At 41.0% G+C, this 17050-nt stretch overlaps 1 protein-coding gene across 1 annotated transcript in view; it reads left to right on the top strand.

Moving 5' to 3' along the window:
* Nucleotides 1–11451, top strand: part of BTBD16 (BTB domain containing 16) — a 56991-nt gene extending 45540 nt beyond the window's left edge. The window contains exons 13-17 of the mRNA XM_032225595.1: nt 1628–1710; nt 4119–4196; nt 6459–6557; nt 8728–8916; nt 11244–11451. Of these exons, the coding sequence (XP_032081486.1) occupies nt 1628–1710; nt 4119–4196; nt 6459–6557; nt 8728–8916; nt 11244–11312 (518 nt within the window). The 3' untranslated portion in view covers nt 11313–11451. The remainder of the gene's footprint in view (nt 1–1627; nt 1711–4118; nt 4197–6458; nt 6558–8727; nt 8917–11243) is intronic.
* Nucleotides 11452–17050: the final 5599 nt, after the last annotated feature.

Raw genomic sequence — 17050 nt, 5'->3', positions numbered from 1 at the left:
GTGTCTTGCGCAAGAGTGTAAGCAACAATAACCCCACCTAACTATAGTTAAATGTAATCAATCTTGGTATGCTAAGAAAGAGTACCGTAGTACCACTGGGTATAAATCCAGATTCCCAAGGCTTTGGGAAGGACTGCAGATAAATTTCATAATGACAGATAATGATTGTAGCAGTGATGGAGGAGATAGTGGCAGAGGAAGAAAAGTTTTTGTTTATAATTTGCCAGATATAAATAATCAGATTGCTGCGGCTGCTGTAGCAGGATAGACAGGTAGGGCTAATGGGTGAGGATGAGTAGATAAAAGGCCAGGAGGCTGAAAACTTTTGTGAGGAACAGGAAAAATAGAGCAGGAAGCGTTCAGAGAAAGAAGAAAAGAGAAAATTAGCTAATTATTTCAAGTTTGATGCCACTAAACTCTGGGCAGTGCTCGGCATAAGATATTCTGGAGATGGCACTCCCATAGCCTAAGTACCTTGTTGAGATTCCTTGTCCAGTCAGCAGATCTCAGATAAGTCGTGAATGGTTTCCAAAAGCAGGCAGAGTATCCTATAAAACCAGTGGCGGATTAAGGTTCACTGGTGCCCTAAGTACTGACAAATCTTGGTGCCCCCCTCCTTTGTACATACTGTACAAATCTTCATTGTTTTTTTTCTTCTCAACTTTGTGGTGCTCCCTTGGGTCTGATACCCTAAGCACGTGCTTAGTCTGCTTAATGGTTAATACACCACTGTATAAAACTATCTTTTGTTGATGGAATAGAGGGAGCCTCACAAGGGAGGATATGTAAAGGAGATATTGTCCAGAGGTGGGTTCCAGAGGTGGGTTCCTACCAGTTCGCACCAGTTCGGTAGAACCGGTTCATCAAATTTTTGAAACCCACCACTGACACACACATACACACACACACTGACAGACTCACGCAGAGAGAGAAAGAGAAAGAGGAAGGAAGGAAGAAAGAAATAAAAAAAGAAAGAAAGAAAAAGTGAGAGATAGATGAAAGAAAAAAAAAGAAAAAGGGACAGAGAGACAAAAGGAAGGAAAGAGAGAGAGAGAGAGAGAGAGAGAGAGAGAGAGAGAGAGAGAGAGAGAGAACACATGGCCGGCAAGCCACTCCCACCAGGTCACATGGCTGGCAAGCCACTCCCACAAAGGAGGCCACACCCACAGAGTAGGTTCGGAAATTTTTTGAAACCCACCACTGGTGGGTTCCTACCAGTTCGCACCTATTCGGTAGAACCGGTTCGTCAAATCTACCGAACCGGTTAGAAGAGGTTCCATCAGTGGACCCGTAAAGCAGGCCACACCTACAGAAGAGGTTCCAAACTTTTTTGAAACCCACCATTGATATTGTCCAATGCCTGTGGTATAATAATCCTATGCTAGAAAGTAAGGAGGAATACAGTCTTATCCCACAGGTTTCTTAACTACTATTCAGGTTTTTTTATCAACTCTGGCATTTAAAAGTCCCAACTACACCTCATATATCTTTATTCGTGTTATATTCTTATTATACCTATCCAACCGGGCCATAAGGTATTTTCCTTAGTGTATCAGAAACAGCTTTTTCTTTGGTACTGAATAATATAAATGGAACAACTCAATTGTTGCTTTTGTCTTTTCCAAAGGTAGACATCTAGAGGAGCTTTGGGAAATTAATTTCTTTCCTTTGCCATGGCTTACAAGGATCTTGTCTGATCACTACCAGGCAGTGAGTTGGTATACTTGGTGTGAAAATGGGTCAGTCTGGATTGATTTTAAACTCTAGTTTTTTCCCCCACATGAGGTATTTTCACTGTTTACTTTTGTATACGTGCAGAGACCCTGCATTAAAACAACAATCTTTAATTTGGAACTGTACTCTATATTTGATGACACTGCCCAGACCTATACACAAAAATATAGAACACGGGTAAAACATACTAGGCAAACATGTATGTCTATATTGTTTTTTCATTGTTAAAATGTTTTTATTTTCCATTTTTCATTTTCATACAGTCACATATATACTGTGTGCATAACCGGGGCCATACAACATTAAACAATAATCACAGCAGTTCCTCTTGTCAGCAATACCCCCAGAAATATAAATAAAATAAAACTCAAACTCAAATAGAAACCCAATATACATCTTCCGCTCTCCATACACCTCTTTCTTCCGCCCCCCTCTCCAACTTACTATCTTCCCTCCATCATCCCCCTCTACCCTACTTCCCCTCTCCCTCTACCACTCCTCTCTCCCGATCCAGTCCCTCCCTTCCTTCTCACCCTCCCTCCCATCCTCTCTCTCCCGCCTACCCCTCTTCCATCTATCCCACTCCTCCCCCTCTTGGTGTATTTCTACTATATGTCAATGTATTCAGCTTGTCCATGTATGTCTATATTAATACCACTTCTAAGTTTGTGTAATGAAGCTGATATGAAAAGTGAATCAGTTTCACCACATTGTGGCACAATAGCATTGTCCATACTGCAAATTAATACTTAACTCTTATTTTGCAAAAGCTTTTACCCCCCCCCCCCCAAAAAAAGAGCAAGCGTTTACTTCTCTTGACTTGAAGTTGATGCACAGGGGAAAAAAATCTTCTTCAAGTCCTGATAACGGAATGTACACAACCATGTAGTTGTTATGGCAGTGAACAATATTGCTTTGCTACTGTCTTCTTAGTAGAAACATCAGAGTTGAAAGGGACCTTGGAGGCTGCCCAGTCTCTTCTTAAAACTCCAGTGCAACTTCTGGAAGGAAGCAATTCTACTGATTAATTGACCCATAACCTCTTTGCAAACCCAGCTTTCCAAGATGTTTTTTCAACACCACCATCACAACCCACTCTAGTCTATAGCCTTGCCATTTCCTGGTAATGTCTCACTTAGTGCCTGATCCTGATTAGCTCTTTTTTGAGATCAGACAAGTTTACCGGGTGTTGAACATTGGTTTATAAATAGGAGTAGGGAATGTTTTCATTACTTTGTGAAGAAACTCAGTGACTATCCATCCTGCTGTAAATACTTCTCTTTTTGAACATGTTCTCTGCTTTTAAAATAGTTCAGTTAAGTAAGTTAATAGGTTGGTTTAAAGGTCAAGAATGGTAGAAAAACCAGAGAGCCATGAAACTATTATCATTTAGTATTTAGATACCAGACTGAAGTGTTCAGGTCATTTGATCTTTCAAATATTGTCAGCACTCCTTCATTCGATAATCAGGAAAGAAATCCACAAGACTCCATTGATAGAAATCAAGTGTACTTTTACTAATTATAAATGAACAGAAGCGTAGCAAAGCGAAGACTGTTTATTTAGGCGTGAAAGCAAATGATATATAGAATAACCCATTCCCCACCCCTTGGCATCCCAGTCACAGTCCAATCATAATTCTCCCAAATGTCAGGTGCGAGATAACTTCAAAAGGCATCACCAAGATGGAATGTTGGTGCCGTTGGCCTTGGCGGGAAACCTTCTCCGCATGTGCAGTAAGACAGGCAGCAGAAACTCCAGAATCTTCCTCCAGCACAATTAGTAGTCCCCTCTCAAATACCATGCCCCCCCTCCCCGATTCAATGGCAACCGAAGCAGCAGCAAAGCAGAGGCTGACAAATATAGCATCTTCTAGAGTCATCCAACTATTGTTGTGTCAATATATAGTGAAATCATTCTGCATTATAAAGTACAGAAATAATCCTTTGGTCATCTGTGAGAGTATTACAGATGATCCTGATATGGATAACAATATATTTTACTAAAACCTAGCAGAATACTAAAATCTGCAAAATGTCTGTGTTTGCTCAAATCTTACAAGATTTCAGATGGGAAAGCTCATGATATTTTGGGTCACTTAGTTTGAAGGTTTGAAGTTTGTATGACACACTAAAGCTCCCCGGGCCATGACTCATATAAGCAGGTCATACCAGTGAGATGTAAGGAACAATAACGTAAGATGCAAATAATTATAAATGGTGTCCGAAATAGAAAACTTGTGACATTATACAACGTGGATAAGAAAATGCCATACGGCTGAGGTGCAATTGCATTTTCTGTTCAACTTTATCGAATGCTATATTTAAATGAAAAAATACCAAATTTATGCATGCTAAATATGGAATATTTTATTTTTCTTTCAGCTAGAGAATGGTGGTGACATGGCCTTTCAGACAGACTTTAACACCCAAGCGGTGAGATTTGGTCTTATGCTCAAGGAGGTAAGCTGTGAAGAACTTGCTAAATTAAGTGGGAGAAATTGCAAAATGTAGCCAACAGAATCTCTTACACAATCTTCCAGGGCAATATCGATGGGAATAAAGTGCATTGCTGAAATCAAAGAAACTGACTGTAATACAATTTATTCCTAATTTGTCTACACCAGAGATAGTATTCAGCAAGTTCTGACCAGTTCTGGGGAACCTGTAGTGGAAATTTTGAGTAGTTCAGAGAACCGGTAAATACCACCTCTGACTGGCCCCACCCTAGTGATGGGTTTCAAAAAAATTTGGAGCCTCTTCTGTAGGTAAGTGGCCTGCTTTCCGGGTCCACTGATGGAACCTCTTCTAACCGGTTCAGTAGATTTGACGAACTGGTTCTACTGAATAGGTGCGAACTGGTAGGAACTCACCTCTGTCCCGCCCCCATCTATTCTCTGCCTCCTGTCCCAGCTGATCAGGAGGGAATGGGGATTTTGCAGTAACCTTCCCCTGGAGTGGAGAGGGAATGAAGATTTTACAGTATCCTTCCCCTGCCATGCCCACCAAGCCACACCCACCAAGCCATTCCACACCCACCAAGCTACGCCAACAGATTCGGTAGTAAAAAAATTTGAATCCCACCACTGGTTTACACTGTAGAAATTTTCAACTATCACCCCACCTATAATTGGCAAATTGAAGGTGGACGATAGAGATCATACTGTAACATATCTGCAGGACATTGGGATTTTCATTCTGTTGTTTTTAACAAAAAAGAAAAAAAAATCATTATTTTGATAGCAACCATACTAGATTAAAGAATAAATCCCATTAAACTGATACCACTGACTTCTGCATAAACGCATATAGGTTTGCATTGCAATGATTTTACAATAATGGGAAAATTATTATAGTACTATACTAGATAAATTTATTAAAAGTCCTATTGAATTTGGTGGGATTATTTGAAGAAAAATAAGTATTTTAATCTTAAACACATGCTCAATTCTCTCATAGAACTGAATGATACCTCAAAATGTATAGATTTGGTTTGATTGGTTCCTGTATTTTTCTTCTCCTTCGAACAATAAATTTTTTGAAAAATCTGGGATACTTAACAAACTGCTACTGTATGTATGCAAATACAAATGTAATATATACATGTATGGAATCTCAGTTAATAGCTTACATTATTTGCGGACAATGATACCAGAAATAAGTACTATTTCACTAAAATTCATAACAGGGATTAGTAAAAGAAAGCAAATGACAAAGCAACTTCTCCTATAGAGAATAAATTAGGTACTATTGAGTTACCGTAATTTTCAGAGTATAAGAAGCACCTTTTTTGGCTGAAAATCTGGGTGTGTTTTATACACAGAATACAGCATTTTTGCCTCCTGAAGCCCCGCCCGTTCACCAAAATGGCTATGCATAGCCTTATGGAGGCTTGCAGACAGCTCCTGGGGGCTGGGGAGGGCAGAAATGAGCAAAAAATGGTCCGTTTTTTGTCCCTCCAGCCCTCAGCAGCACACTGCAAGCCCCCCCCCCAAAGGCTATTCATGCCCTTTAAAAAAAATGGGCCCATTTTTGCAAAACATGGGCCATTTTGGGGAGGTTTGCAGAGTACAAAAACTTTTTTCCCCCTTTTGGAAAGCTGTTTAGTTAGAGTGATTAATGAGAATTACATTGATCAAGTGCTGTCCCAGCAGAAACAAAGTTTTAGGTGCTACAGGTTGTCAGCTATTTCCTTCTCCAGCACATGGATAAATACACCTGGAAACATCTACCTACCTACCTACTCGCTCTCCCTCCCTCCCTACTGTATTTCTCTCTCTGTCTCTCCCCCTCTATCTACCTATATACCTACCTACCTACTTTCTCTCTCTCCCCCTACCTATCTACTGTATTTCTCTCTCTCTATTTTTCTCTCTCTATCCCTCTACCTACCAACCTACCTAACTCTCTCCCTCCCTACCTACCTACTGTATTTCTCTCTCTCTCTCTCTATCCATTTATCTACCTACCTACCTACTCTCTCTCTCTCTCCCCCTACCTACCTACTGTATTTCTCTCTCTTTCTCTCCCTCTCTATCCCTCTATCTACCTACCTACTTTTTAAATAAAATTTGCCTCTTCAAATCCTGGGTGCGTCTTATACTCCGGTGCGCCTTATACTCCGAAAAATACAGTATTTATTCCTCATAACTGATCCTTTTCTGATATTTTAAGACACTGGAATAGCATTCCTTTATATACACATTAACATGCTGATTATTTCAGGAACCAAGATATCACGCAGAAGTAATTTCCATTTATGGATTCTTCTTCGAGCTAAAAGCAGTAAAACATGATGCTTCAGCATACAGTTTTTACATGAAAGTAAGAACATTTCTATGATTCTTGAGGTTCAAAGTAATACTTGGATTTTTAACTATTGTATTACTTTTAAGTATTCTGCAATCTGTAGACAATTGTCATCTATAAACAGAAGGGTAACTTCAGCTATTTTGACTCATGTTGACAATGGAGGATGAAAATATATTCTCACATATTGAAGAATTTGCTTGGGGAACAATGGCTTATATATGCCTACTTGAAAAGAAATAATTTAAGTGCTTAGTATTGATGATTTTGCCTCTTTCTTATATACAGGTAGCCCTTGACTTACAATAGTTCATTTAGTGACTGTTTGAAATTACACCGGCACTGAAAAAAGTGACTTATGACCGTATTTCACACTTACAATGCTTGCAGCATCCTGATGGTCACATGATCAAAATTCAGACGCTTGGCAACTGACTCATATTTATAACGGTTGCAGTATCCCAGGGTCATGTGATCCACTTTTGCATCCAAAGTCAATAGGGAAGCCAGGTTCACTTAACAACCATGTTGTGTTAACTACTGCACTGATTCACTTAACAACTGTGGCAAGAAAGGTCATTGGATGGGTAAAATTCACTTAACAGAAATTTCGGGCTCAGTTGTAGTGGTAGGTCAAGGACTACCTGTAATAAGTTTCATGTTAGGATTCTTTTTTTTTTTAATTTGATGAATGCTGAAGAAAGGATTGGGACAGGAAGATGCTGAAAGCCCTATGAAGCGGTATATAAGTCTAATTAATAAATAAATAAACAGCGGTTTCCAACCTGTGGGTCGTGGCCCACTACTGAGCAGTGGCCCATTCATAGCAATAGCAGTTAGACTTATATACTGCTTCATAGGGCTTTCAGCCCTCTCTAAGTGGTTTACAGAGTCAGCATATCGCCCCCACAGTCTGGGTCCTCATTTCACCCACCTCGGAAGGATGGAAGGCTGAGTCAACCTTGAGCCGGTGAGATTAGAACCGCTGAACTGCAGATAACAGTCAGCTAAAGTGGCCTGCAGTACTGCACCCTAACCACTGCGCCACCACGGCTCTAGCATGTTAGACAGAGCATTTTGTGGCATCAAAATGATTTTCAACATCAATTTTAAAAAATTGAGCTAGATTTTACATTCAACATAATAAAGATTTTATTTCTTTACTATTTTTGGCAGTAAGAAGAAAAGAAATAATGGTGGTTTGCTGAAGAAATATATTTTTTGGCAAAAAGTATTCATTTATTTTATAGGTCTTCCCATGGGAAAATTGCCTTGGTAGCTTATGTTCCATTTAACTATGTCTAGATAGCTAGATATTTGCAGATCCAATAAGCTCACTTTCCCTACTCAGATGCTCTCCAGATAAACTGCCAAGAATTCTATGAATTAAGGCACAACTTATCTTAAGCATGTCATATTGGACCACACTGACATGTGCTTCTCTTGAAGTTCTGTATTGTGTAATCAAGGTGTGTAGGAGGCTGAATCTGCAGCTGGTCTTCTCTTGACCCCCAATGATTTCCTCAGCTGATCTGTTGTTCCAACTGGAGATCAGATCCATGCCTTAGGTTTACACCTTGGTATGTAGAGATGATTGGTTTTGCTTGGTCATATGACTCAGGATGTCCCAGGTTGAACTCTATAGTGATAATGTGCTGAAAAATGGCGCTAGGCAGCATTAGAGCCGAGGTGGTGCAGTGGGTAGAGTGCAGTACTGCAGGCCACTTCAGCTGACTGCTATCTGCAGTTTGGCAGTTCAAATCTCACCAGCTCAAGGTTGACTCAGCCTTCCATCCTTCCAAGGTGGGTGAAATGAGGACCCAGACTGTGGGGGCTGACTCTGACTCTGTAAACCGCATAGAGAGAGCTGAAAGCCCTATGAAGCGGTATATAAGTCTAACTGCTATTGCTATTGTTATTAGAAAAAGAGACATTTTATACTATTTTTCCTTCCCAGTCTTTGTTCCTATCATTCTGCTTAATCTCCACTCCCCTGCATTTCTTACCAAAATAATCTATATTTTTTTTTTAAAAAAAAAACAGTTCGTGAAGTATTTAAACAGTGCTAGTGGAGTAACAATATTCTATCCTACGTTAGGGTTTTATTGGTAAAGGTTTTTGAACTAATTTCAGCAAATAGGCCTTGATGAGCAAAGAACTGAATTGAACCCCTCTGTCATTTCAGAGAATCAGACATGCAGATCCAATTATCTCTTATTTTACGGCTGACCGCAGTCCTGTCAATTTACAGAAAGAACGAGAAGTTAAGTATGAAATAAAAGCACAGTGCCAGATAGATGGAAAGTGGGAAGAATTCACCACAGAAAGGCTGACTCAAAACTTTGGAGTTAAGAAACCTTCTTCTAAAAGCAAGGTGAGGAAAAACCAAAAGAAATGTACTAATTACTTTAAAACATGTTTGGTGATAAACAGTGGAATGAGGATAGAGCTTCAGTAATCTCTTGGGCCAGAGAAGCATAGTTTCTGGGTTATTTAAGAAAAATAACTTTGTAGGCAAAGGCCTAGATTATAATGAACTGTGATCTAAGGCAGTGTTTCTCAACCTTGGCAACTTGAAGATGTCCGGACTTCAATTCCCAGAATTCCCCAGCCAACATTCGCTGGCTGGGGAATTCTGGGAGTTGAAGTCCGGACATCTTCAAGTTGCCAAGGTTGAGAAACACTGATCTAAGGATTATATGGGAAGACAAAGAAAGGCAGTTCGATCATTCATTCAGACACATTTTAAACAATTACAAAATATTTGTGAAATAATTATAATGCACTTCTCAATTAAAATGTCCTAGAATGGTTTTGAACAATAATTTATAATTAGGAACAGACAATATAAATTCACAAGGTGAAAAGAAATCAAGACAGAGCAGAAAACACAATATTTAAAACATGCCTGATTATAAACTTTTGTATGTTGCCTCTTCCATTGATTTGATGACTTACTATAAATGAAGGGAAAAGGATTCATCAAATCACAAGATCCACAAAAGATTCGAGAAATCAGGAACAATCCACAATAAATAAAAACACAAGTATTATTTAAAAAATAAAACAATTTCTGCCCTTAGGTAAGTTTGTCCTCCTGAAATAGCCTTCTAAAAAGGACTTTATTCACTGTTTCTCAATGTAAAGGAGAACGTTTGCTCTTCGAGCAGAGCCTGAAACTGAGAATGTCAGTCTCAGGGTCCCAACCAGGGGTGGGTTTCAACTGGTTTGCGGCGGTCCCCGCAAACTGGTTGGTCGGCGAACCCGGAAGTAAGTAACTTCCGGGAACGGCGAAGGGTCCACCCGCCCACCCGCGCTCCTTACCGGTCTTTGAAGGCTTCTGCGCTTCCACGCAGGCGCATGGCACATACAGCGCCTGCGCGATTCTCCGCGAGCAGCTGGATGGCACATACAGCGTCTGCTCGAGTCTCCGCGAGCAGCTGGAGCATCGCGCAGGCGCTAAGACGCATGCGTGAACTGCGCGCGTGCACGAGGACGCCGCCGGCCCCGTTCCAGCCGAACCGGTTGGAACGGGATTAGCAACCCACCCCTGGTCCCAACCCTTTTGAGATGGGCACCTGAGCTTCTTTTATTTGTTAGATCAGGAATCCCCAACCCCCAGTCTGTAGCCCAGAACCAGTTCATGGCCCATTGGGAACTGGGCTGCAAAAGCAACAGATGAGTGTGCAAAGCTCCATTTGTGTAAGTGACGTGTGTGTGTGGGTGAAACCATCCTCTCTCCACATCTACTGCTGCTGATCCGCCAAGCCAGAATAGTTGGGGACTGCTCTCCTAAACCTTATGTAGTCTCCACCATAATTCAAGCTTATTAATTACTAAGAAACCAACAGGGTAAAATAAGGCAAGTATCCATAGAAGCAGAGGTGGGTTCCTACCAGTTCGCACCTATTCGGTAGAAGCAGTTCGTCAAATCTACCGAACCGGTTAGAAGAGGTTCCACCAGTGGACCCGGAAAGCAGACCACACCTACAGAAGAGCTTCCAAAAATTTTTGAAACCCACCACTGCCACTCTCTCTCTCTCTCACACACACACAGACAGACTGACTGACACAGAGAGAGAGAGAAAGAGAAAGAAAGGAAGAAAGAAAGGAAGGAAGGAAGGAAGGAAGAAAGAAAGAAAGAAAGAAAGAAAGAAAGAAAGAAAGAAAGAAAGAAAGAAAGAAAAAAGAAAGAAAAAGAGTGAGAGATGAAAGAAAAAAAGGGACAGAGAGACAACAGGAAGGAAAAAGAGAGAGAGAGAGAGAAAAAAAACACATGGCCGGCAAGCCTCTCACACCAGGTCACATGGCTGGCAAGCCACTCCCACAAAGGAGGCCACACCCACAGAGTACATTCAAAAAATTTTGAAACCCACCACTGCATAGAAGGAAGTTCTGTCAGGAAGGGGAGCTTTTCTAACAAAGTTTATTAAAATTAAAAGAAATAATTATTTAAAGCAGGATTGTCCAACCTTGGCAACTTTAAGAGGACTTCAACTCACAAAATTCCCTAGCCTAGCCACTCATCTCTGCTTTAGATATTATCTTTCTAGGCAAACTGGGTAAATATTTGCAGATCTATCTCATTTTCTTTCTTTTTTCTCTCTTTTCTTTCTAGCAAAAAAGAATATCAATTTTTGTCTTAGGGGTCCCCTAAGTAGAAAGATGTTAACCCTTCCTCTTTTCCCCCCACAAACATAGACCTTGAGAGCAAGAATACCATCAGTTCCCATCTATGTCACGTTTTTGCTACTTTTCCCATCATCTTGAAAGATCACAACTGTTCCACCACCATCAGCGAACTCCTTCTGACACCTAGCAGAGGAGAGTTAGAATTGGAGATGTTCCGGCAGATGACTACAGTTTCTATAACATGAAAATAAATGGTACCCTCTCCCATTATATTCAGTTCACTGGGCCATTGACTTTATTCTGCTTTTGAGTAATGTTGCAAACAGCTTGACCTTCTCAAACGAGGTACCCATTGATAAAATTGACACATGGATTGGGAATGCTGAAATATGTAACCAATATCTAACCAATCTTGCAATAACACTTTGGGAAATCTGGTTCATGTCTCCTTAAGCATGTATTGGCCCCCAAACCTTTCTGGCTTGGTGGGTGAGTGGGTGGGCGAGCTGATAGTTCTGCGTGAATGGCAGGTGCTTGCACAACTTCCTTTGGTGGGGGTGGGGGCGGCCACGCACACCCACCACTCACACAAATGAACTTGCATGTGCTCACACAAGCACCTGCCACTTGTGCAAGTGGAGCTGCTCACACTGAGCCGAGGTGGCGCAGTGGTTAAGGGTGCGGTACAGCAGGCCACTTCAGCTGACTGTTATCTGCAGTTCAGCGGTTCAAATCTCACCGGCTCAAGGTTGACTCAGCCTTCCATCCTTCCGAGGTGGGTGAAATGAGGACCCAGACTGTGGGGACGATAAGCTGACTCTGTAAACCACTTAGAGAGGGCTGAAAGCCCTATGAAGCGGCATATAAGTCTAACTGCTATTGCTATTGCTATGAATGGGCCGCTGCTCAGTAGTGGGCCACGACCCACAGGTTGGAAACCACTGTTTGTTTGTTTGTTTGTTTATTTATTTATTTATTTATTTATTTATTTATTTATTATACTTATATACCGCTTAATAGGGCTTTCAGCCCCCTCTAAGCGGTTTTTTACAATTTTTTTTTAGCAAATTGAGTCAGCAACTTGCCCCCACAGTCCGGGTCCTCATTTCACCCACCTCGGAAGGATGGAAGGCTGAGTCGACCTTGAGCCGGTGAGATTTGAACCACTGAACCGCAGATCACAGTCAGCTAAAGTGGCCTGCAGTACTGCACCCTAACCACTGCGCCACCTCGGCTGTTGTATTCCAAGCAGTGGTATGGTCCTAACTAGCAAGTAAAGGATCTTCCGTGTGTACACGAAATGTAATTGAGTTTCCTTCTCTCATTTTATCCAGCTGGCCTGCAGCCAACTTCACTGTGATTCCCATAAATAGTGGCGATGAAGCAATAAGATTACCATGCCAACCCACTGCAGCTTCCCCTCCCACTGCACAAATTCCACAGGAAGCACACAAAAATTGTAGATGGTTCCAGATGAATATGCAATATGCATGATTCATGACAATTAGAGCAGATGTTGATATTACCCTTTAACCATCAGATCATGCTTTACCTGTTTTCTTCCCCTTTTTAATCTTAACAACTGTAAGGCAGAAAAACTCAGCATAAATCTTCATAGGAGTAGATCTGTTCCATCAGGCTCTCATCAAATTGCATTTGGTTAAGAAGTGGCTGTTTTCCTTCCCCTTATTTTCTATCCTTTTCGAGCAACTGGACACTATTTCTGTATAGATTTTTCTTTATTCAGGTAGTCCTCGATTTACAACTAGTACAAGGACCCCAATGACTTACAACCAAAATTCCAGGGCCAATTGTGATCTCAGGTCGAGGACTACTTGTATATAAATTGTTTCAATATATACAATCTTTATAGAATTTTAATGGATTTTAATTAAAGTTTTCTTCACCCTTTGGAGATAATTTAAGAACGAGATTGTTCCTCCTGTATTTAAATAACATGCAAATGAAAAACACCCCCTCACAGAAAGGCATGAATTTCTGTACTGCGGTAATTTCATTTATTTATTTTTTGTTTGTAGATAATTGTTGATAACCACCAGTTCTTTGACTCTACTACCCAGTTAGTTTTGGAATCAAAATAGATCATTGGTTGAGAAAACAAGGGGTAGGAAGAAATCAGATCACAGCACAGCTAATTTTTTTTTTCATATGGTTAACCATAGTTCACTCAATACTGAAAAGTAGACAAGTGCTATTCTTCTTAGACATCCTTAATGTGCAGTAAAAAGAGCACTCTGTTTCTTAGTAAAGTAATAGTAGTTGCAGATTGAAGAAAACACCAAAGAGTTTTTAGATTTGGCTTAATTATTATTGAACCAACTGCACTTTATAGGTTGTAGTAGAGGTATATACCCTGGTGAATCCATGACCTGACAAATGCGCGCCCGACAACAGCGCGGCGATAAAACTGCGACGTAGACAGCGCGCCCACAAAGGCGCGCCGACAAAAGAGCGCCAACAGAAGCGCAATTACGGTTAAGGTAAGGGTTAAGGTAAGGGTTAGATTTAGGGTTAGGGTTAGGTTCAGGGTTAGGTTTAGGGTTAGGGTTAGGGTTAGGTTTAGGTTTACCTTTAGAGTTACCTTTAGGGTTAGGTTTAGAGCGCGCTTCTGTCGGTGCGCTGTTGTCAGTGCGCTTCTGCGCTCATTCGTCGGCGTGATTTCGAACTCGTGGTTTTCTCCCCGCAATTTCGCCAGCGCGCTTTTGTCGAGCACGCATTTGTCGGTGAACCGGTGGATCTACTACATAAACTCCTGAATTGAAGTCCCATTTCATGGTTCCAGGTTCCCTCCAGACAATTGTCATTTTCCTGCAATCAAATATGTCTATTCAGTTTTTATACTAAATATTTGTACCTTCAGTTACAAAGATTCAGATACCAGGCACCAGATGATATAAAATATCTTTACTTGAAACTCTGGAAATCTGCTGCCACTGAAGTTATTTTTTTAGATGGGTGAGTAATCTGACCTGATACAAAGCAATGCCCTAACCATGAATATTTCTGGCAAATACTCTTTAAAGAATTGGGATATTTGGGTACACTCAGCTGTAGTCCTGGGTATGTTTATTCTACAGCAATAAGCAAGCATTCAGGCATGGTTGCCATTATTGATGACATCCCATGATTGTTGGGCGAGGCAACTTCCTTCTGGCTACCCGCAACCAAAATCAGTGGGGAAGCCAGCAGGAGGTTGCAAGTCTCAGGCCAGGCAGATAAGTAGTGACTGCAGCTAGGTTGCAGAGGGAGCTAGAAGTACATGCGGGGGGACAATGTTCCCTCTAATTTTTTTCCACTGTGTACGGAAAAGTATAGTGTTTGAGCGGCACATTTTCATGCCTGAGCACCTGGTTTTTTTTTCACAGATATCACCCACTGTTGAATTCTGGCAATTGAAGTCCGTACATTTTAAAAGTTGCTGAGGTTGAGAAACAATATATATATATACATATTTGGGCATACCAGGGGTTGTGACTTTAAATATATACCTCTCACCCTGGCTGGCTGATAAGGAGTCGAGTTCTGTAGCTCAATGGTTAACACATCTGCCTGAGAGGCAAGAGAGCACAGGTTCGATTCCCAACATAGGGCATGGCTAGCTGATGAGAGCTAAATAGCTTGAAATAGATCTATACTAGTCTCCCTTTATTTATTTATCAGCATAAATATAACAAATGTAACAAAAAAGGCAACAGTAAAAAATATTGGGTTTCTGTCTGGATGGTCTCTTGTGACGAGCCGAAGACAGAGAGTGGAAGTGTGACCTTCCTCCCATACTTGGGCATACCAGGGGTTGTGACTTTAAATATATATATATATATATATATATATATATATATATATATATATATATATATATATATATATATATATATATATATATATATATATATATATATAAATATAAATATAAATATAAATATAAATAAATATAAATATAAATATAAATATAAATATAAATATAAATATAAATATAAATATAAATATAAATATAAATATAAATATAAATATAAAAATAATTGAAGTCCGTACATTTTAAAAGTTGCTGAGGTTGAGAAACAATATATATATATATATATATATATATATATATATATGTGGCTTAATGGCTAAGACGTTTGCCTAAGATATAATATAGCACAGGTTCGAATCCCAGTAAGGGTATGGCTAGCTGATGAGAGCTAAATAGCTTGAAATAGATCTATACTAGTCTCCCTTTATTTATTTATCAGCACAAATTCAACACACATGTATGTGCGTGTGTGTGTGTGTGTTTTCGTAAATTTTCACGGGTGTAGGTATGCTGGTCTTGTTTTATTCGGGTCTTTTCCCGTGTAAGATTGAGATTGTCTTGGCAATGTTTCAGCGCGGTCTCAGTCACCATCTTCAGGCTGGTGTTTTGGGCTTAAAGCATGAATGGAGCTGCCATCTCTATACAAACCTTGGTGGGGGGGGGGGTGAAGTGCTGGCCCCGTTCCAGCAAGTGGATTGATTGGATGTGTGGCTGTATCATGATTGGTAGGTTGGTGCTGATTGGTGCTGGCTGTGGGTCCGTTGTTGTTTTGTGTTGTAACGGCCTGGGTGGTGGGTGGGGCTCATTTTTTGACTAGGGCTGGTTTCCAGATGTCTGGTAGGCGGGAGGCATCATCACGTTTATTCATGTTGTGGGGGTGTTTCTCTATTTAGATAGCTTCCATAATTATTCTCTGTTCAGTTTTGGAGATTAATTTGGTTCCTTCAAAATTAATTTCATGTCCTGTAGCTTTAAGGTGCTGGAAAAGGGAGGAAGTTTTTGGTATGTATGTATGTATGTATGTATGTATGTATGTATGTATGTATGTGTATGTATGTATGTCTGTGTATATATAAACCAAGACCAGAATTTATTTATTCCCATCTGATGGCCAAGCTCAAGAGATATCCATGTGAAAACTGGGCCAATATCCCTTTGTCCCTCTCTCTCTCTCCATTCCCCTCCTCCCAAATTGCCCTCTTTTCTTCTACTTCCCTCAACTTTTCCCTACTTTGTCCTCCTCAACTCCTTTTGTTGTTCGGGTTTTGCAACCTCTCGGAACTTGCTTCGATTCCACAGTGAAGAGCCAGGATCACGTGCATTAGTGACAGCTTGTCTCGGCGCGGCCCCAAAGTTCTTTACAGCAAATACACTGTGATATTAAAAATTACCGCGCAGCAGTTGGAAACTGCTGCGTGGTGTTTTCTTGTCATGTGTGCAGCGGCGCACCTTAGAGGGAACATTGGTGGGTGTTATGGCCCGGCAGGAGCCGTTGGAGCTGCCACCAGACTCCAACAGCGAGGGGCCCTATGAGTCGGCCATGGAGGATATGGAGGACCCTGGACAGGGTTCCGACTCCGAGCAGGGTTCAGAGAGACTGGTTGGCCACCAGGTGGCGCCTGAGCCTTGGATCAGTGGGAGGAGACAAGAGAGAGTGATCCAGAAATCAAGAGTGAGTTGTTTCAGGATGCACGCCGTCGAAGGGCTACTCGGCATCAAGAACTACGTAATTACAGGAGGTAATTACGCTCAGCTGATGGTCATTAGGCTCCTCTCCCAGACTATAAAAAAGACTGCTTGTGCCACGCCCTTCTTGCAGAAGTCCACATTTGGGACTAAAGAGAAACAAACTTGGCAGGCTGGATTGCTGGCAGAGTTTGTTTGCACTGCTGCCCAGGTTTGTCGGACTTGATGCCAAAGTCCTTATCTGTTTGTTTATTTGGCTTTCAGCCACCGAGAGTCTGGACTTGCTATTAAAAGACATTCTCATTAAGCGTGTCTCAGCTTTCGTTACTGGACGGAGGAGGGGAGGGGTCAGAACAGTGGGGGAGATGGAAGAGAG

Source organism: Thamnophis elegans, chromosome 10, assembly GCF_009769535.1.
Source record: "Thamnophis elegans isolate rThaEle1 chromosome 10, rThaEle1.pri, whole genome shotgun sequence".
Lineage (NCBI taxonomy): Eukaryota > Metazoa > Chordata > Lepidosauria > Squamata > Colubridae > Thamnophis > Thamnophis elegans.
This window is presented reverse-complemented; position numbering and strand designations above follow the sequence as displayed.